The sequence below is a fragment of the Haliaeetus leucocephalus genome, unplaced genomic scaffold, assembly GCF_000737465.1.
Source record: "Haliaeetus leucocephalus isolate CR32 unplaced genomic scaffold, Haliaeetus_leucocephalus-4.0 Scaffold506, whole genome shotgun sequence".
Lineage (NCBI taxonomy): Eukaryota > Metazoa > Chordata > Aves > Accipitriformes > Accipitridae > Haliaeetus > Haliaeetus leucocephalus.
The window spans coordinates 5,200,664-5,223,664 of NW_010972942.1; the positions used below are offsets into that span (position 1 = coordinate 5,200,664).

Below are 23,001 nucleotides of genomic sequence, written 5' to 3' on the forward strand. Positions count from 1 at the left end.
CACTTCACATGAGCAAATTGCCTCACAGTTTTAAGGGAAGGAGGGAAATGGGAATACTCACAACTTCACGTAGGGGGTTTAAGGTCAAGAACCTGGAAAATTTGGTAGCCTAGCAAGATGACAGTCGGCTTGGGGTTTTAAGCCTTTGATATTTTTTTCCTCTTGGTAGAAAAACTTAGCATGTGTAGAAAGCTGAGGCAACCAGGCAACTGCTAGATTCTATGTTACTGTGCACGCGCAAGACACCATGGTGATTTTAGGCAAATCAGATTAATTTATAAGACCAGACTACTTCAGACCCATATGGTGGTGAAGTGACAACCCTGCAGAGAAGAAGGTGCTGATGTTGGTTGGCAGTAGCCACCCCAGTCCACTGAGGAGTGACGCTGCTGTTTCTCACGTTCGCAAGTCTACTGTGGTCCCTGTGAATGGGACCTCTGGGAAACTGAAAAACCATCCAGTCCCACCAAGGGACAGCAGACCGAAAGGTGAACATTAGGGCAATGAGCCTAAAAATATGTTGCTTTACTCTTAGACCAGTCTCTTAACCTCCAGATCAAGATTAAAAATAGAGAAAACAGTCACTGAAAGGGTCAGTGATTTGGTCTAGAGATTGCATCAATGTTCTTCTTGTGTTAGGGTCTTTTTAATAACACGGCCACATACTTTATTGTGGTGGAAAATAAGGTAGCTCGGTTTGCCTGCCATATTATGTTTCACAGAGCTGTGGTCAATGTGATGTCCCGTAGAAAAGAGTGAGACCATTGCAAAAAAGGATGAATTTTATGTCAAATCCATGTAACATCAATTTAGACATCCAAACAATGCATATGCTCAAGACCCATCACAGTTAGGCATCTGGCTCTATTTTCAGCTTCGTAGTCGAGCAAAATCTCTGAATTTGGTATAGACCTCACTGTGTCATGCTATATGCTTTTCAGGCTGTTAATGCTTTGAAATGTGAATTACAGTGGAAATTGCGGTGGAAAATAAGAATTAATTTAGTTTGTCTGCCGTCCTCAGCACAAAGCTATCTTGCACTGCACTGAACCAGTCCCCTCATTGTGTAGGATTTCTGGCTTGCTCTTTGGAGATGTCAAACAGTGTCACTGCAGAATTAAGCGATGCTGGGTCACTCTCTTGGGGCTAGATGCTTAGTAGGTGCTTTGGGTCTGGCCATGATTCACATTTCAAAGAACCCTTAAAATATTATTTTACTAATTTCATAAATATTTATACAGTACCCAGCAGGGAAGCAACAGTCCTGATTACAAGCTACTTACAGCAGGCACCACTGCAATCCAAGTATTAAAAAAACAGATCTTTATAATTGTAAGTGCTGAATACCTTGAGCTTATGGTGAATTTTAGGTCTTCTCACGGAATTATGATGTCTTAGTCATCCTTGTTTTATTGACAGAATGTTTAGAGAAAGCCTCCTCTTCCAAATAAACCTAATACTAGTGCCTGACTCACTGATATTGCAATGTTTTATCTATAAATATTTCAAAAATCTTGCATTTGATTGTATATTTTATGTAACTGTTTACCGCACCTGTCCTTTCTTCCTTATTTTCTTCCACATATTCAAAACTGAAATTTTATTTATCATTTTATTCCATATTTTTCCCCCCAGAACACTTATTTTTAGGTGAAGAGGTGGACTGTCACCAGGATTGGCTGTAGCTCTCTATGGAGCAGCAGTGAAACAGGGAGCAGCCTTGTTTCCACTCCCATCATGGCAGTGACAGTGACTGTGGACTTTGCAGCACACTGCCCCTCCGGCAAGGCCAAAAGAAAGCATTCTCTCCTGTGTTGCTCCCCTGTCCCACTCACAGACACCCAGGCTTGGCATCTTGAACCAAGTAACTTTTGTATAAAACATTTGCAGTAGAGCCAATACAAGCCTGGAAGGAAATAGCTTTTCTTTATTTTATCACAGATTTCTCATCTACACTTAAATAAAATCATTTGCATTGTGACTGTGCTAAGATTGGGCTATACGAAAATATACAGTGCGGAGTATGTCCAGCTCTCAGCTTCAGTAAGATTTGGAGACACTCAACACCTTCTATTCTATTCTGTTTTGTTCTATTCTGTCCTGTTCTAAATTTTGGTTACCCTAGCTATATACTCCTAAAGGTGCATAAGGAGGAGGTGTATTGGTCTGTTTATTTGTTCTATTTGTTATAGCATTTGCTTTTTATAAAACCAAAAGTACTAAAAGAAAATTATAATTTACAAAGTTAAAATACATGGTTTGGTCTGCTCCCCCCAACATCTTGCTTCCTGTTGTATTGTTTGCAAAGTCTTAATGTTGCCCTTTGCATATCAGTTCCAGAAGAAGGCATATAAAGTCATTTAGAATTGTTCTGTGCACTTGTAGCCTATAGGACAACTCAGATTGTCAAGTAGATACTAATACGAGTACGACTATCACAGCTTGTCTCCTGGCTTATCAGCAGAATCACAATGATTTTGTGGTACAACAGTCTTTCCTTGAATAATGCCAGTTCGTCAAAAAGTAGAAAAATATTTCTTCCTTGCTGAAGCATCTCAAATTTAAGTGAGTTGAAGCCTAGTATTTTTATTTGGTCAAAATAAATACACAACATTCTGAAGTTATCAAAATTATTTATTTCACACAACTACTTTTTTTTTCCTTATTACTCATCTGAGAATACTTTTTCTTTATTTTAATATTTTGGATTAACCTAGGTAAGCAATTACTTTAGATTTTTTTTTAGGAACCCTGGTCCTCCATAATTAGAATATTAAAATTGCCAAACTTTTACAGGTTAAAGGAACTGTATATCTAGCAGTCAGAGTCACTGGAAGATAACTTGGGGAATCAGAAAGGCATATTGCTGCTGACAGTCTTTTTCTGACAGTCATATGTGAAACTTTCATTAGTGATGTTCATTGTTATATCTATGTTATATCTATGTTATAAAAGCATCTTTAATGCTTTAAAGATATAAGGAAAATTCCACTACATGCAGTGTCCACTGACATAGGGCAGATTGCTTCAGTGTGATACATGATTACAAAAGATAATTACCGGTCTGTTCAGCTGATATTCAGATGTAAAATAAAGTCAAGTCATTCTAAAACAGGGTCAAATTAATTTAGGGTCAAAGTGAACAACAGCTTGCTCTTGTACGCATAATGTTTGTTTGATTATTTCCTCCTTTATGCATCTCACAAGTGAAGGACAGATTTTTTTAATTCTATTGCTTTCAGAGGACTAATGCTAAAATTTTGCTTTTCTGTATTTATCTTTACTTATTGTAGGGTTGTGTTTGGTTTTTTTTTTTTAATTTGCATTACTGAAATTGTTAAACTACACTACTATATGAAAAATGCAAAAAATATGGGTAATAAAGTGAAAAGTCTAAATCGAATCTGGAGGAACAGAAAGCATATAAGAATTAATCCAACTTCATAATCAGTATGGAGGTACTTCTTTGGAAGAGATGCCAAACCTCTTGGAGAATAAAAAACACAGTGGATGTGCCTGGTTAGCAGAAGTTATTAAGAAAAAATTATCATCTACTGTGTAGTACTTGAAGGTTTTGTGCAGGGCAGGAAAATGGGCAGATGGGCACCTTAATACTCAGAATGGGTGACAGTTCCCTCCTGTGAGGAAAGAGCCAGGTTTGCTATTAGAAGTTTTGCTTTCTCAGTTATGTCAGTAAGAAATTATGTTAGTAAGAAATTTAAATTTAAAAACACAACACCTGTAGCTAAGGCAGCTCTTTAGGCTAAAGCCCAAGGAAAAAAAAAAAGTTTTTTTTGCAGGCACAAGCTTTGGGAAGCTGTTATAAATTATCTGGACAAATGCATATATGTGTATATAAATATATACATTAAAAAAATATATATTATATACATAATAAAGTCTCTTTTTGCCAGTAGTAAAATGTATCTTGAAGAAAAGAGGTTATGGACATACCCATCTACAGCAGCCATGCAGCGAGGCCCCTATGCCTGGGATCCACAAGGCAAGTACACATGCACAGTGACTATTTTCCAGGATTTCCAAAGTCCAGTCATTTCTAATGCCAGCAAGGAGAGTTTCCAAATTTCCTTTCTCCTGCCCTCTCTCCCCTGAGCTCTGCTGGCATGAGCTGCCCTCCCTTCCCTCCCTCCTCATCTCTTCCCATTAGAAATGTCACTATCCCCCTCTGCTGCCCCTGAAATCCCTGGGCTGGCAGGAACGTAGGGGATGAACGAAGCAGCTGAAGTCATTCAGCATGATGTGCTACACTGACACTTCAAAAGCCATTACTAGCCTTTTCCACCAAGAAAAAAATTCTGCAAAAGGCATTAATGCTGCCATGTTTCTCTTTTGATGCCTGTAACTAACACAGGTCAGGACGCATCTCCTGCATCAAGTCCAACTCCTTCTTGCTGCAGGCACCATGTGGTTCATTTTTTCAGTATGAGTATGCATGCTTTTTACCAGCCAAGCTAACTGGTGACTGAGGGCTTCCTTATGCCTTCCAGTACATCCCTGAAAGCAAGACACACTATCGTAATACCTGAATTACATGGAATTTTCTTTGTGTGTCTATCATCTCAAATGATGTTACAATTTCAGCCAGCAAATGTATCCGTTATTGTGGTCAGCAGGACTTCTCTCATTTGAAATTGTGCATGCTTTACTGCTTTTATCAAATGAAACTGTAATAACACAGCTCAAAAAGTGTGTGCTCTTATTGGAAAACACATTTTACAGGAACTGCTTCTTCTGATAATTACATATTTGACGACAGAGGGTGAGGGGGTGAAGAAAAGCTATTTTCCCATCTGCAGCAAATCCTGACAGGCACTTAAAAACAACAGTAATGAGGGAGAGAAAAAGCAGTATTTGTGAAGACTTTAGGTATTAGTTTCAGATAAGTATGCCGCACACGAGGCCTTCCTTGATTTATGTCGGTTTGCAGGGGAGAGGACTTTGCACAGCTCACTGGAACTCCTGGCAAAATACAGGTATCTCAGGACATATGGGTCTCACTGAATATTTTAAGCAAGAAATACTTAGTGAATGGTTTACTTCACAGCATTCACACTATTCAAACTCTGGACAGAGCCAGGAAATGAAGAAATAAAAAATGGATCAAAGTTTACTGACCCAATAAATTGACGAAAAGGGAAGCATTCAGATCAGTCTTTACCAAGTCCAAGTAATTCACCTCATCCTAGTAGGCTCCAATTTGCATAGAGCCCTGAGTATGGGCTCAGGAAAGTTTGGAAAGGAAAGAAGTTAAATAATAATTGTTGTCAACTCCGGACAACAGCAGAAGAAAGGAAAGCCTTGTAACAGCTCTGTCCCGGGAACAAGACATGCAGAGCAAAGCTCTGCCTTCAGCTGTGCCCTTCACCCTGCAGAATCATGGCGATTTTGGGGTAAGCTGTTTGTGTGATCTTACACCTTACAAAAACTCATCTCCTCTTGTCCATGGGGCAACACAGTGTGGCAGCCACCAGTGCTGCAATAAGTGGAAACCTTCGGTCATGCGCAGGAGAGAGCTTGAGGCCTCTGAAAGGTCTTTGCTTTATAAAGTTGTGGCTCCTGCGTTCTGCCTCGCAATCCTATCTGCTGGTATGTGTAATCATAACCCTTCAGCTGAAGATCTACACCATAAAAGTCTGCAATGCAAGCTACTGAATACATATGTTTATCTGTAAATGTCCCTATTTAAATACAGAAATTCTATTTCTACCTTCACATATACTGTAAATTTTCTGTAACATCTATAAGGCATTAAAATGTGTGCTTATGACAAATAGAGCACGTGAGTGTCCTTGATTTCCAGGAGCTGTTTGTTAGTCTCTCCTACCTGTGGTACATGCTGCTTAATAAACAAAACATTTCTTCTAACACCCCAAATAATTCAGGGCAGCAAAAGTCTCAGAACACTTTGTCACTAAAAACTGTTTTAAGGCTTCACCTGGTGGTTGCTGGTTTCACCGTTGTGAAATGTGTACACAGAGACATCATACAGTAAAGACTGATCCCTAGACCAGTAATACTATCTGAAATGAGGAATAAAGAAGAAGAAAAGTAGGTATTGGTTATCAGGCTCTCTGGCTGCTTTTTGACTGATATTTTAGATTAAGAAGAAACTGATTGCAACTCTAGTAACTTGGTTCAAACATAAGCAGAAGCTGCTGTGATGCTCCATCTTGGACTGCTGCTGGAATGTTCTGTGGACTGAACGCAAGCACAGATGCTCTGCTGTTGCCTCTTGGATGTAACCGTAGCTTCTTGTCTCCAGCCATGATGCAGTTCTACTTCTTATGTTTTTATTGACTCTTGATGATTTTGCTTTAGATTGCCAAACTAGCTATACTGAAACCAAGCTTTAAATGGAGTATCTACATACTTGGGTGTGGGGTTTTTTGTTGAGTTTTCTGATATTCGATTTGAAAAACATCTTTATGTGTAAAGTGAGATTAAAAGCTTCACTTCTGCTAATATTCCTGCTTGGTATTTAGCAGCCTGAAAGAGGGTTGGTTTGTTCTGGTTTTTCATTTTTTTCAGGCGTTTGGAAGCAATCTGATAGACACAGTACGACCTATCGGCCAGCACAAAGTGCCACTTCAACACTGGCCCGTGCATTAGGGAAAAGTGTCTGAACTCACTAAGCAACCGCTGGCTGGGGGCTGAGGATGAAAAGAGGACATGGCATCCTAACATCATAAGGAGAGTACCTGTCTGAAGGAAGGAAGCATTTGTACACTGCACTGGTCAGCTGTCTTTCATCATACAGTGGCACCAAAGCACCATGAAGCCTGAAAGGCTGCCAGCTCTCCTCCTAAGGACCAATACTTACACTCCATCAAAATCTCACCGAGGGTCTTGGGTGTGGAGGTGCAGCAGAGAAGGAAGGCGGGTACTGAATGTAGGGCTGCCCAAGAGGCAGAAGCCACAGCAAACCTTTAGACATGCTTTTGATAACTGAGGAATAGATCAACCTGTTGAGCAATGACCATCCCCCTGCTTCTGAAGGAGACAGCTTGTGTAGCCTCTGCCCCTCGGACTCTGAGCAAGAGCTAAAAACATGCTATGGGGTTGCAGTTACAGCTCTGGATGGCTAAATTCAGCTGTACCATATCAGTGTAACTGGAAACATGTTCCACTTTGAATGTTACTCACATCAGCTAAAAAAAAAACCCACACAACAGGGTTCCCAGATTCAATTGCTGGTTTATTTTAAATTGAATACTGGCGAACTTCTGGTTCTTGCACTTCAAAACTTCTTGTATTAGTTTAGCGCAGTCTAAAGTACTTGTTCTTTTCATAACTCAAGGCACAGCACCAAAATGCAGTCCTCAGCCTGACATCCAGTCAGGGTTATTCTGTGGATTAATCAGGATGTCTGATTCCCAGAGATTTTGTGCACATTGGCTGAGCATCTGATTACAGCAGTGCTATAAATGCATAAGACTATCCATCATGTAGCTTTCCAGCCAGTACATGATGTATTCTACCTCAGGAAAATTAGCGTGCTTATTATTTCGCAGGTTGGGTTCCAGATGCTTGCAGAAGTGAGCTCCGTGTTCTGGAATTATTTGAAACATTTGTCGTATTCAGAAAGCGCCTTGTTTTACTATCATGGTGAAGTTCAAGCACATGATCATATTATTCTCAGAATCATCAGAGAATCCTTGTGAAATAATGTTATAATTGCCCTAAAATAAGGAAGAAAAAAAAAGAAAATTAGTGCACAATGCTGCCTGCTTTTGCCTAAGTATCTGCTTTGAATGGTTCTGGTAACATCTGTTAGACCCCAAAAAAAGAAAGATTCCCATCAGGAACTGTTATCATGTGTATATTCAGATATATGTGTACATTAAAAAATAGTGCTCAATTTTATTCTCATGACCGGGGTACTAAGGAACAGCAGTAGGCCGTGGTCCAGCTTGCACTCGTCAGGGTCCTCTCTCAAACCAGAGTCCTGTGCTCCCGAGGGCACCTGCTCCCCTTTCCAGAGCTGTTGTCATGAGTAACGTTTCTGATTCCACAAATAGGAATTAACTGAGTTGATACACCAGGCTGCATTCTGCAGCAATGGGCTTTTTTGTCCCCACTATAAGGCAGTGACCTTATTAGCCCTTATAGCTTACATCCAGAAAGGATTCACTCCTACCGACACTTGATTTTTGGCTGGCTTTCTGCCACCTTCTTGCCCCCAACACCCATTGCAACATAGGCAGTTGCAATAACAGCCTCTATTTCACAGGCAGTCCTAGGGAAATCCTCCTGGCTATATACCACACAGCTTCTGACCAGTCTTGTAACAGTTTGTTGTACTGCACAGTCCATCCTTTTGTTTTCAGCTATAATCACATACTGGACATTTAACTGCTATTCAGCCTCAGTGGTGTTTACCAAAATCAGCAACTTAGAGTGAACGTATGATGTGAATACATCAGACGTCTGCCTGATGAAAGCTAAAGCAACCTTATACTATTATTGGTGGCAAAAAGTTTGTCCTGAGTTTGAACATGATGTCAAGATTAGGGTGAAGTACGTTAGAGAGAGGAGAGTGGGAGGAAGGACCCATGTGACAAGAGTGCTGTAGTCGTTCTTCAGTCCCTGAATCAAAGTATAGCCAGTATGACTCCTAGCGTGAGGTCTCAAGCTGCCTGCTTAAATCATGCTGTTAGTGCCTAGCTCACCTCCCTGCATGGAGCATCTGCTCCCTGACTAGCGGGATACTGCTTGCCTGAACCTTAGCCATAAGCCCAGCTCTGTCAGCCACACTTACTCGCAGTGCACGCTGCTGCAAACAATACTGGTCCTCACGTCGGCTCGGCATTCCTTCCAGAAGCACCGCTCTGCTCATCCACATCCAGCAGTCTGATTCACAAAGCAGCATCACCCCAGGTTTAGCTATTGTCTAGCTACCCATCTTTACACCCTCACACAGACAGACTTTTGTAGGCACCAGGACAGAAGACAGCTTGGTGGCCCCTGCTGAACCCAGGTCTTACCCTACCCTCTTTGACACCTGCCACCTTCCTCTTCTGGTACTGCAAACTGGGGATGAGCACTTGGGAGCTGAAGGGCTCTTAGGACTAATTGAAAGGCATGGGAGGCTTGCAAGAGTTTCCAGTTTACAGCAAAGACTATGATTAGGGTTAGTTCCTGGTCTGGCAGAGTCCCATCGGGAAGTGTCAGGTCTGCCATAAGCACCTCATCCATAGGAGGATTGCTTATGGCAGAGGACTTTCCTGTTTACTACCAGCTCTGGGGCTAGAAGAGCTGCTGGGACAGATGGAGCTCAACACTGTTAGACGCCTATGAGCTTTGAGTTAAGGAGAGGCTGGAGAACTTGTGCCAGTAGGAGCTCCTTAGTGACATTTGTGGGAATTAACAGGGATGGTGAGGGCCTTGGGGAGGCTGACGCAGCTGATGAGGCGGGTGTTGGATGAGGGTGGGCTAACCTGAGGACTGGTGCTGCTCCTGGTTTAATGCTGGAGCATTCTTTTTACTTTTGGATATTGTTATCCCTCTTCAAATCTTTGAAAAGGATTTCAGGGAGGAACAGACCAGCATGTGAAGAGAACATCAAATAAAGAATGAAATGGGAAGAAATAATGTGAATGGATTTACTCAAACAGGCAAAATTAAACACAATAATTTACCAAATGAAATGGAATTATTAAGGTGACATTAACTGATATCTTTGGTCTTTTCTACTATAAAATAATGGAGGAATAATAGACGAATAATAACCTGAGGACATTTAGCATTTCAGAGATGCTACCATACTGGAGTCATCACTTCAAGCACGAGAAAGTTTTCTGACATTTCCTTTTGCTGTTTTCTACAGTTTGGGTAAACAAGTCTTTTTAGAAATATATACATGTAAGTATGTGATTTTTACTATTGTTATTTCTTTATATAAAATGCTGAAAAGTACCTTTGGAAACTTTGTTCTTGCACCTTTAATGTCAAATGTTGTCACAATTGTTTCTGTAAAACAGAGATAATTATAATATAAATGGTTACTTAATCATAAAGCCATCAAACTTCCCAAATAACTTCAAAGCAACATGGCATATCTCTCAACAGCAGTGCCAATGCCATTTACTCTTCCAGTGATAAAGCCCTCACCTTTTTCTTCTCCTAGAGCTCTGCCTATTTGTCTAAACCACGTTAGAAAATAGAAATTAGCCACAATGCTCCTGCAACATCTCCTGCAGACCCATCCTACTGTGATAACTCCAATAATTTACCTTGTAATAGTAGTTCAGCTGAATGATAACCGAAGACAGCTGATACTCATTTTTAGAGAAAGGAAAACATGGATTGTGTATTTTGACCTCCGTACAGGTCTTTTCTGGCCTTTAGTCTGACATTCTGCCTGAATTCTCTGGACCTGAGCCTGTCTCATGTTAATGTTGGTTAGCCCCTACAACAGGATTGACTCTTCTGTAATAAAAAAGCGTTATACATGGGGGTAGAGAATCTCTTTAAAAACCCATCCAGATACTTATCTAAATAAACTATGTTCTGGATATTAGTAAGGCCCCCAGCTCTTCTCAAGTTTTCTATACAGTCCAGTCAAATGTAGTCGTTCATTGTCATTTTAGAGATGTTAACAATAAAAGTGTCATAATGAGATGAAGGATATTGGTAATCCTAATTTATAGAGATGGAAACTACAGTACAAGGGTGTTAAAACATAAAATTTGGAAATTCTCTATTTTAGTGGGGTTCTGGCATTGGAAAACTGCCTGCCCTGAAGTCTGCTGCCAGCCAAGCAAGATGAATTGGTCTAGATTGTGGAGAGAAAAATCTGTCTGCATGGGTTGATCAACTAGTCTTTTAAGAAATCTGCTGAGTGGTGAAAAAGGTCTGGCAGGATATGGTGCTGTTGTGAAGGGAACCTGCCAGGCAAGGGAAAGGCACAGTGTATTTTCCACACTGACCTCCTTTCAGCATTCCGCACACTGTGTATTCATCGTCAGCTCCGCTGCAAAGGACTTCTTTCCAGTGTAATGCTTTGGCATTGTCGTACCAGACATTGAAGACGATCTTCAAAAAGGTGATGTCACTTCCTAGTTAAGACACTGCAAGTAAGAATATGGTAGCTGGTGGGGAGGAAAAACATATATGCAGACACACTATTCAGCTAAAACCTAGTTTTCTCTGAAATACAATATTTTTTAAAGACTGCCCCCAAAACTAACAAAAATACATATTTTGAAAACTGTTACTTCCAGAAAAAAAAAAAAAAGCTGGTTTTCAACAAAAAAACATCAGTCTAAAAAAATATTTGAGTGGACAATTTAAAAATGTGTTTTAATTTCTTCAGCAAAGATAACAGAGTTCACTTAGCTCCACAGCTAACCTAAATCAATACTCAGATGAGGACTCTGTAGTTTTAAGCAGGTGTTGCAAACAAGCTGACCTGAATGCTGGTAGTCATCATAAAGATATCTTTCTAGGGAAGCAGACTTAGTCCAGCTCCAGAGTTTTTACTCAGAAGGTGAAGTTTATGATACAGCCATTTCATAAGTAACTCAGCTTGCCAGCTTAAAGCTGGATGTTAATATTAATGTTGGGTTTGCATACACAATCCAGTACCATTTCCAGCTTCTGGAACATGCATATTCTCAGTAGAAGGCCTGCCATACTTGGATAGCCTAATGATATTCTCTCTCCTTAAACAGACTTGGATTTCTTCAGGCCAGAAGAGCTCGTATGCTGCAAATCTTGTCTGCTTCTTCCAGATAAATGCACATGCACCTATACCATCTCAGATTTGCATGTACAGTGCCAGTTAGTGTGCAGAGCTCTGGTAACTGCTCCAACAAGTAAAACTCAAACACACTTATTTCCACAAATCATCATTTCTGTCCATCACTATAGTTTATCTATTCCATTTTTAATCAGAGAAACTGATCTCCCAAACCATTTGGCATTTAGGATGTCAAGTGTCAGCTTTTTGCTTGTATTCATTTTTTTGCATTTGAAGAATATAATTGTCTAGTCAGGAGGGACTCACTTGGAATCCACATAAGACCAGCCTTCCAGACGGATTTGTTCATGATGCTGCAAGGTGTCAGATTAAACATGAAATCATGAGCTGTAGAATCTACAGGAAAAAAGTATTCCATATTGTTAGTGTAAATTGGCTTCTTCCAGGAAAATAATAAAAATATACATATGTACACACTCACAATAAACACATACATATTTTTAAATGTATTCAGGTATATACTATAAAATTGTCTAACATAAATATCCACAGTAAATATTAAATATGTAATTTAAATTATATTTTAATTATTTATATGCTTAGAGGGCAAAAATAATATCATATTTCTTTAAGTAGCAAGAGGAGTCAATTGTTTGGTTGATGTTATTTTGCACACAAAACTCAGAGGTAAAAGTACCTTTATTTCTCTTTTAAAGTTACAGAAACTTTGTATTAGCATTAAGCCAGCATGGTCCTCTGCTGAAAATATCCCTACTTATGCTACCCCTGCAATCTATATAAATTTGCTGAGAACAGCTAAAAATGTTTTTAATGTACCAGCATATTTTCAGGATAATGTAAATGAGCCTTTGAGTAGATTTGTTTTGTGAGTGACCCACCTAGCATTCATTGTACAACACACAGTGTCAGATGCAGCGTGATAAAGTATCATACAACCTGTACTTAATCAAATTTAGAGCCTATTAGCTGATATTTTAATTTTTAAAAATTCATTCAGTTACAGCCTTTGGAAGCATTTCCAGTCAGTTTTTATTTTTATTTTAATTTTAGGAAAGAAGTCTGTTCAGTTCACCTTGCTTGGCAGGCTGGGGAAGGCCTGCTCCCCGCGCTAACCCCACCAGCAAACGGGATGGTGGGGTCGTTTACGGTGAAGGGTCCTGTCTTGTGTTTGGGGGATTAAAGCAAGGGGCGTGCAGAGGGAAACTGTCTGGCTGTCGGTAACCGGCAGTCAGCTTCTCATCTTGGATACCACTACGCACAGGAAATTGCGACAGGAAGAAGGGCAAACAAAACTTGCCCTGCTCTCAAAGGTTTGCTTTGCAAGCTTAAGTACCGCCACTTTTACCCCTGTTAAATTTTTAACGTGACTATTAATGTAAAGCAAAATAATCATCCCCTCCTGTGCCTCAGTTTATATAGCTATTTTACAGGTGATATACACTAGTAATGCACACAGATTTTCAGAAGACAGGGGCCTTTCCTTGCAAAATATCTCCTCAGAAGCCCACCTTCTGACCACTGGGTCTGCATGGGCCCACTGAGCCTGTTCAACACAGACAATCAGGGAGGTGCCCAGTTGTTGCAGAATCGACCAAAAAACCCAGTGAACTACACAGATCCAGCGGCCCACGACACAGACACAGCAAGAAGGGACACGCCATGTTGTCCCAGAGCCTGACTGGTCCTCCAGCCTGGCAGAACATCACATTCCCCCTTTTCTTTCATATCCTTAAAGCTTTTCATTGTAATACATTGGTTAAATCAATGTGGATAATTTATTCAATACAGTACTTGAAAAACAAGTTTAAATCCCTTATCTTCTAGTTTTTCCTGAACCAAAACATGCCTGCTTTACTTGGGTGTAAACTTCTCTCTTAGCTGCTGCAGCCAGCATTATGGTAATCTTTGTGTCTATTCAGTACAATTCTTATAGTACGGTAATTAATAACAGAAATATACTCCAACTGAACTTCTTTTTATTTTTCTGTATTCATCAAAGAAACAAATTTGAAAGAAAGTTCACATTTCCTCAAACTACAGTAATTATTGTGCGAACGCCAGAAAAGAAAAGAATAAGCTATTTTTTACTTACCACAAAAAGTATATGACATTTCTAGCTCTGACGACGTACAAAGTAATTCACTGACTCCGGGGGTGAATAAAATGAAAAAAAAAAGTCCAAACATAGTTACTTTTTTGCCTCAGTATTCGATGGCATAAAACTTTGTTTTGGGAAAAGAGGAACAAAAATTCAGTACAGTCATCCTCAGTCACATGTCTTCAGGGAATATTCGGTTATTTTGTCAAATTCTCTGCAATCTTAATTAATCCTACTGCAGCACTATCAATTATCATTACAATAAATTTTGTGAAGAAAAAGAATTTCTGCCTTTGTTGTTACATTTTCCCCAGACAATGCAGCTCAAGCCACGAGTGAAAAATGAAAGAGAAAACTGTGTGAAATGGGGAAGTGAGGAGAAGTACAATTATGATTACCAGAAGCACGTAAAGGGAAAGTTCAGTTGACTCATCAGATATAACATTTGTTAAGGCATAATTTAAAACACAGAGTTTCCTGTACATACTAAAGAAAAGAAGAATCCACACATGATGAAAACCAAGTCCACTCTTTTATTGATATGGTAGTCAATAACTCTCACAAGTTTTCAGAATTAATTTCTTACAAAGCTCACCATGCTTTAAGAACAAGCCAGTGCTGCAGAGAAGTGTAATTAGATGATGTATTTCCAAATGGAGGTAAGTATGGGAGCTGAAGGCAACCGTCTGACATGTTATTGAGTAGAACCACTGATGTCCTGCACAGTGCCAGCTACCATCTTCAAAGCCGTAACTATCACAATTATACTTCTTAATGAAAGCAATCTTAAAAATCCATAACATCACAACTGATAAGTCCCATGTCCGCCTCCCAGCCTCCCTCTGTGACCTTCTCCCCCACTCTTTGTCTCTGCTGGAGAAGTTGCGCTGCACCATTTGCCCAAGAGCACGGAGCCCAACCCCTGGCTGTTGTGCCAGTGCAGTGCCCAGGCATGGGGCCAGGTGGACACCAAACATGAGACAATTAACAACAAAAGCTGTCACATTTTGAGTGAGATGTTTCTGTAAGAACACAGAATCTACCCGTCACAACTGAAGATTGATTAGGAGCCCGATTTTAACCCAAGATGTTGAAAACAGTCTAGGTTGCAGATTTTGGTACTCAGGTTTGAAACACTAAAACAAAAACTCTTAAAGCGCTTTTGGTATTAGATCCGCCCCCTTATTTCTTTCTGTTAGTGCAATACACACAGAGTAACATATTTTGCCTGTATCTGCTACATCAGTTCTGTGGACTAAACTGGGTCGGCTTTTATTACACAAACCCAGCAATATTGCTAGTCCCAACTACAGAAAGAGATCAAAAAAAGTCTCATACCTCATTCAAGAGAGCACAATCACCATCTAACTGACAGGAAACACAATTACTTTTTTTTTTTCTGAATATAATAAAATATGGAAACTTACTTACTGAATTTATGGAAGAATAACTTACAGAACTTAATCAAATTGTTTTCTCATGAGTTACCCTCTTGGTTTCTATGTATGTCTGCAGGCTTCTCTGAGATCAGAAATTGTATTTTTTTTAAAAAAAGAAGCAGTATATACAATAGACAGGTATTTGGTTTTGTGCTAAGCAGGAAACTTAATAAAAATTACTTACAACAAATATAACTTAATAAATTGTTCCAGCTCCCCACTCCCCATCACTGTGTCTAAAAGCTTTTATTCTCCCAAATTCCATGCACACCAGGGTACTATTTTACATATTATAAAGGTAAAGTAGCAAAAGATTAAGAAATTGGATTTCAGAAGTCCAAACGTGTAACGCAAAAGATAATTCAGGAATAGCGACATGCACAAAAACATGGCTGATTGTGCCCAGAAGATGGGGGAAGTTCACAGACTAGTAAAGGAAGGTGAGAATTCAAAAGTACCTAAAAGTACCAACTAGTGAGCTAATACATGTAATAATTCACAAAATAAGATAAAAATCTGAAAATTTAATATGGCTAGAGAATTCCCTTCAATATTTCCAAATCTTTCCACAGACCACAAGCACAGTCCCACCAGCCTGACAGAGTTCAAGACTGAAAGGAACTTTTAATAGGTGGCTTTCAAGTGGGAATTCAAAATTATACAACTTTCCTGACAGATCTCTGAGTATGTAGCTCACACACAGATTTTTGCTGTTGTTTAATAGGATGCTATTAAACATACAAACCCTTTGTGATCATAGCAATAATACAGTTCTGTGTCAAAATGGCCAAATTTTGCTTAAAAATAGTAAAATATGTAGTGAAATGGAAATAAATCAGGAAGTCTGCAATAGTTGGAAGAACAAAATGGAGCAACGAGACAGCCACTAAGGTGTGATGAAGCAGCCACTAGCGAAGAGCTACCTTGTGCATGTACAGGCAAAAAAAGGTTCCGTTCAGCCACAAAGCCATGGCCACTGATGCAGAGTGAGTCTAACCAGCGAGATGCCAAGCCAGGCTCTCCGCTGAGTCTTCTGTCAGTCCAATTGATTTAGCAAAAGTCACAGGTCAGTTTGAAGTGGGCTTGAGATGGCACTGACTGTACCCTATTGACATACATGATTACCCAGCTGAAAGCGTGCCTGTCCCTCTGTGACCAGACTTGTACTTTGCTGCACAGTGCGTTGGGTGGCTGATGTACTCATGGGCAGACTGGAAAGAGCGCTGCGGATTTACAAGATTTGATATGAAAGCTCTTTTAACATAAATGAAGACAAGCTCTTGGCTGAACTCGGTGACTTTCTGTACCTGGTTCAAGAATAGATTTTTTTTTCAGATACTTGCTGCAGTAAATTATATAGATGAGGAATGAGTCCCCCCTGGTGGCTTAGACAGACACATGGGGAAACCTCTGTATCCTCTGCTGTTCCTTATTGCATGCACTTTTATTGTACAACTCAAGACCATTCCAATGCTTTAAAAAATCGGCGTTAACTAGGCTCCATTTTAGAAGGATCTGGCTGGCTAATGAGAAAATAGGGACAGTAAGTGCTACTGGTATCAGGGCTAAAATATCACTTATGACCACGATTATAAAGTCTATAACCCTGACCATTGTGTCTGGTCAACTTGTCCTTAAATCAAAATAACCTTAATAATTTTTAAATCTTCTCAGCAAATTCAGTTTAGATGCTTGTGGCATTTGATGCCCTTATCGATGCCATTCACAGAAGTGACCTCTTGTGACGCTCACTGAAGCCCCAAACTAGTGCACTAGAGGTGTGAGGAGTCTGGTCTGTCCCTTTCAAGTCAGTATGAAGGTCACTGAAGAAGAAGGATATAAATTTCTATATATTTTATTTTTACTAAATACTCTTTGTTTTTTATAATCTTCTTCTTACATACTCTGATCCAGAAGGAAGGTGAAAAGGAGAGAAAGAGAAGTGGAAAGAGCTACACAATGGTGTTACTTCACTAGAGTTTTGTGACAATTTACTTCAGTTATTTTTAAATCCTTTGCAACTACATTTAGTAGGGACCAACTTGCATATCCAGTTAACAGCACATAAAATAAATCCAAGACTAGAGAACTTAGGATTTCATACCTATGACTTTTCATTTTGTCTACATCTGAGATGCTGAGAGTAGAAGTTTAACTCCAAGCGTCCTCACTGATTTGTGGTTAAAATCCTTAAACTAATTTATGATATTTTTCTCTTCTTTCTCAATACATCTAAAAAGTGCTTAACTTACTTGTGATTGGTTTTCAAAATAATCACTTTGGATTGTTGGCTGCAGATGAGTAGTTTGACCAGATAAGCACTTATAAGTCACTGAAATCTCCCTCAGGAAAGATTTATAATACACGTTATCATAATATCCTATCACAGAAAAATAAATAAATAACCAGTACAGCAGAGGAAAGTACTCCGTTTCAGTGTTAGTCAGACAGAATTAAAAATTATGTCCTAGTTCTTGGCATGGACCAAAACCTCACGTTAATGGAAAACTCTTTTAAGATGTTAAACACATTTATTCAACAAAAGAAAGAGGCAATAATAATTTTATTTTCCTTGCAGGACCATTTGTGACAGTTTTTGAAGTAGATATTTTTGCAGCTGGAAGCAGACGTTTATTACTTCTGATCCTGGGTTTAGGGTTACTGCTGAAGACACTCCAATATAAAGGGGCTATATATAAGGCATAAGGCATTACTCACAAAACAGAAACACACTCAGCAATCAACATGAAGAATAGAAAATTGTAGCAATACATGGATAAATCTCTCTTCTCAAATCCTCTCATCCTATCTTTGACAATGTTTATAATGGAAGTAGAAAGTCATGCCCAGGGATACTAGAAAGAGGTAGAGGGTTCAGCTCCTCTACATGCAGCTGACGAAGTGCTTGAGAGCGTCGGGGGAGTCTGACCCAGGAGCAGTGCTCCAACACATACCCAGTGGTGAGCTGGTAGCATTTGAGTAAGAAAGCAAATAGCTGTGGAAAGAAAGAAAAAGTGATGTGTGTTATTCTGAATATATTTTTTAAATGCTGTATGCACTTTGGCTTAGGGGTTTGATTTGAATATATCACATTAAACCACTGGAGACTATTAAAGTGAAGCAAATACGCACCAGGTGGTATCCTGTGGAAACAATTATGTTGGAAATAACTCTGCCTGTTGCCAGTAGGCTTATGGTTTATTCTTTCCAAGCCAACTTTAGGATTAAAGCTTATAGTTATACTCTAAAGTATACATTAAACCATTGAAGCTGTCGAAAAGAAGAGAAAGCAGCAGGTGAAGGGAGAAGGAACGGTTGTGTCCTACCTGAGGCTGACAGAAAGCACACCACAGCAACTCTGTCCACCCTGGTGTTCCAGAAACGGAGAAAGGTGGACATGTTTTGCAGCTGTTTGCTTTTGTTCTCTGTTCTTCCCTGCTTAAAATAGCTGCTCGCTGAGGTACGTATAGCTGTGGGATAATCTTATTATAGTGGATCCAACTCCTATCTAGCACACTTGTCCCATTTCTCAGGGGGGCTGCAGCAGGCTATGTTGTACGTGGGAGCATGAAGAAATTCGTGATATGACCACAGAGCTCCAGAGCAACCAAATTACAGCAGCTTACCAAGTTTCCACCTATTAAGTTATACCGAGCAATTGTAATAATTCACATGTGTGCTCTTAATTTTTACAGCACAAAATTTCATGAAGTTTCCATCATCTAAATTAGGCCCTGACAGTACAATGCAAAAATCTACACAGATTTTCTTCATCTTTGCCAATGTGATGACTTTGGTTTGTAATAAACCAAGCTCCAGTGAAATTAGTTAGCTTTTAATTCTAGAGAGTGTGGTTAAGAGCGTGAAGTACCTCAGAGCTTTAAAGATTTCCCTTTGAAGTATCAAAAGGGGATAATTTTCTCATCAGAATTTTTTGCATTTGCAAGAAAAGGCTGAGGGTTGTGGGATAATTTAATTAAAAAAAATAACATTAAAGAATGACAAGAAGCATTGTACTTTATAATTAAGAACAGATAGGGACTATGAATAATATTGTGGACAAAGCCAAAAACTTGAGAAAAGGGGAGAGGGACACTGGCAAGAAAATGGCAGGTAGTCAAAGACTGAAAAGAAAAATTTGCATATATCCTGTCTGTTTTCCTAGGAAAAAAAGCAGTCATCTATGGCCTTTTGTGGAAGCTTTTAAGGCTGGAAGGGGATAGGAAAGAGGCTTGAGTCATTTTGTACATTCCTGCTCTTCACACCAGATTGAGTGATATTGGTACCTGAGTAAGATGTGAGACCCAGCTGCTAGGGAGAAGTGATTGGTTGGTACTGGAAAGACAGCAGGAGCTGGCAACCTTCATAGTAGGTATAGCCTTGCAAACAGGACAGCTTGTAAATCACATATTTTAGAAGACTGGGCTTCTACATCAGTATTTCCTTCAGAATCTCCATGTTTATGAGCACATTCTCTAGGTCTTATAAATTAATCGTTTCTTCCATGTTGTACACAAATTACCCACACCCAAAGAAATATCAGCAACTTCCAGGGAAGAAAACGTTAGCAGGTAGTAATACTTCTGCAATTAGAACTGGTTTTCATCAAGTGTATAAAACTGAAGAAAAATAAACTAGAAGAAGATAGTAGTTCATAAAATTAATAGGATTGTGAAGAATGTGGAGCTAACATAACTAGGCTTTGGGAATTACTTGACAGCAATCTGCTTATTGAAACATTCACACTACAGTCAATTCTCTTGCATGATTTATTAGTAGCAAGAGGGCCTGTTTTGGTTTATGCACATTTCCTAGCTTAGAAGGACACCAAGCATTTCAGTTTCCCGCTTAGAAATGCACTCAGTGCACTGTGAAATATCTGTATTAAGACAGACTGTTCAGAAGCCAAAGTAAAACAGATACACATCTAGAAGCCTTTTTGGATTACATTTCCATTGCATTATTTCATTGCTAACGTGAAGAACAAACTACATTTGTTTGAATACTAGTCTCTACTGCTCTTAACATGTTCCAGGGATCTAAACCAGTCACATATGTGCAAGTAAACTCAAATACTGTGTTCAGTTTTGGGCCCCTCACTACAAGAAAGACACTGAGCTGCTGGAGGCTGAGGGGCGACCTTACTGCTCTCTACAACTACCTGAAAGGAGGTTGCAGTGAGGTGGGTGTTGGTCTCTTCTCCCAAGTAACAAGTGATAGGATGAGAGGAAACAGCCTCAACGTACACCAGGGGAGGTCTAGATTGGGTATCAGGAAAAATTTCTCTGCTGAAAGGGTTGTCGAGCACTGGAACAGGCTGCCAGGCTGCCCAGGGAAGTGGTGGAGTCACCATCCCTGGAGGTATTTAAAAGATGTGTAGATGTGGTGCTCAGGGACATGGTTTAGTGGTGGACTTGGCAGTGTTAGGTTTACAGTTGGACTCAGTGAGCTTAAGGGCTTTTCCAACCTAAATGATTCTATGATTCTAAGTCCATACTGTAAGCAAAAATTGCAAAAAAGCCAAATCTGATAATTCTGGGATTATACACACGAACTGTGGAGACACTAACAGGGATGAGGCCAAAGCCATACTTACTTGGCAACCATAACAAATATTATGATTTTAGGATTTACAACTTGGTTGTTTCCCAAACTGAGTTTCCCAAGCTAGCAGCAAACAAGGTAGAATATTATGCATCTCTAGTTTGTTTTTTTCTTTCTTTAATATAAAAGTACTATTAAAAGAAAACTACGGAATAATTATTTTCAAGTTGCACATTGGAAGTGTAAAATACTTTTCTGAGACTACATGATGGCCAGAATCATCACCTATCTTCTGGTAGAAATCTGGATTTTTTAATTATTTTTTTAAAATCATCTATGTGTCAGAAAGCCACCTACTAGCTTAGCTGGCATTTCACTGCCAGAGGACAAACAGATAGAAGAAATAATGTTTAGCTTCCATACTTTTTTTAAGAAACTCAGCCACTGGGATGGAAACTTCTTACTATTGCTGCTTAAATCTGAATTGGCCAAATCTCAAATTTAGCAGTGAAACTTTTCTGCAGTCAGAAGGCTGAGGATTTTAATACTGCTCAAGGGGTACATAAACATTATTTTGGGGCCTTTCCTTTACCTCCTCTTGCAAACTCTGTTTCCTGTTGCCCTGTATTTGGCATTCAAAGATGAAGTTAACTTCATTTGCAAGCACAAAAAGATGAGAGTGAATGCATCAGACATGGAAAGAATGGAAAGATTATTTTTAATTAGGTGTAAAATATCATTTCAATAAGGACAAGCAGTACAACTAGGTGATCAGAATTGCTTGTTACTGGCCTCACATCTTCAGCATCATTTATGGAATATGTTTTTTTTATATTATTGTTACCTATAAAGTGATACTGGCTTAATGGGGCTAGATCAGGCTTTTAAAATTATAGCTGCCCCAACACAAAACAACTGCCGCAAAAATATCTGGATGGGTTGATTTGCTTTTTAATCACTCAGCAAGTACAACGAGAGCAGTTTCAACATTCAGGAAAACAACATTTAAAAACATTAGTGTCTTAGTATGATCTGTAGTGTCATCCTATGACAGGAAACTGAAATAATAGTCTTGGAAGACATTTAGACTTTTAAATACATTTTTGCAGCTAGAACTTAGGAAACATCTGGAAAGGTAGCTATAATTATTTTCTCTTTATTTGCAGTATCAGGATGACTTAATTAGTAGCAAGCATTAGATTTACTTATTACAAATGGCACTGCTAATACAAAAGGATTAATTTGAATTTTGACTTTTTTTAATGCAGTAACTTTTAGGCCTCAGAATATTTAGGCCCTTCATTATTTGAAAACAAGTATCCGTCAGTTTACGTGACAAACCTCTCCTTGGGCTAAAAACATTTAAATCCAATTTCTGCATACTCAAAGTGCAGAAATAACCAGTCTAGTCACATGAAAAGATCTAATCATCTTTTTACTTGAGCTAAAGGTGGCTTTCTTCGCAGTGCTAAAAATCAAGACGTATGTTTTTTTAAAGGCACAAGATCTGAACAGTACCCTACAGGAGATTCCGTTTTGCTTCCCCATCTTACATAAATGCTGACAGAATCCATTTTAACTACTAGCTGCTAGTATTTTCAGTTGCTTCAAATACAGCACATGTTTTCAACAGGATATTCAGAGAGCAATTCTTATGCTAAGGCGCTTCTCCCCACCCAACAAAACAGAGGCTTCTCGTTCTCCACCTCTGGGGACAGGGTTGCTTGGAGTGGGACTCTAGCTTAAGAAACCATTTAGTAGCTGTGAGTAGCTAGAGATTATTGTGACGCAGACATTCTCCCTATCTTCTCCAGAGGCCTGCAGGCCTCTAGGAGGCTGTAGTGGGAACTAGCAACAATACCTGTCTGCTTTCTGAAGACTCCTCCTGGCTACTGACGCTCTCACAAAGGGAAGTGAAAGCCATCTCCACTCCCTTTATACCACCAGTAGCATCGAAGAAAAAGCCCAATCTTTTTGGATTAAGTACAATTAATCTTTAAGGCTTAAAAGCTTAACTATGTACTTGACAGGTAATGTGTATTGATGATTTTTCTTATACTAATGGTTCCTTTTGAAATGGAGGTGGTGAGATTGCCGCACAGCCCATGCATTCTACAGTTCTCCTGGATAGTTAACAATAAAAACCAAGCCAAGAACAAACAAGCACAAGACAGATC

The 23,001-nt window shown here is 39.3% G+C and overlaps 1 protein-coding gene across 1 annotated transcript; it reads right to left on the reverse strand.

Moving 5' to 3' along the window:
- Positions 1-7,343: 7,343 nt before the first annotated feature.
- LY96 (lymphocyte antigen 96) lies at positions 7,344-13,950 on the reverse strand. Its single transcript, XM_010575874.1, has 5 exons — positions 13,836-13,950; positions 12,029-12,118; positions 10,950-11,078; positions 9,938-9,990; positions 7,344-7,700 (listed from the first exon to the last, which is right to left on the reverse strand). Exons 1-5 carry the CDS (start codon positions 13,927-13,929, stop codon positions 7,599-7,601), a joined length of 468 nt encoding a protein of 155 aa, XP_010574176.1. The 5' UTR covers positions 13,930-13,950; the 3' UTR covers positions 7,344-7,598.
- Between the last annotated feature and the right edge of the window lie 9,051 nt (positions 13,951-23,001).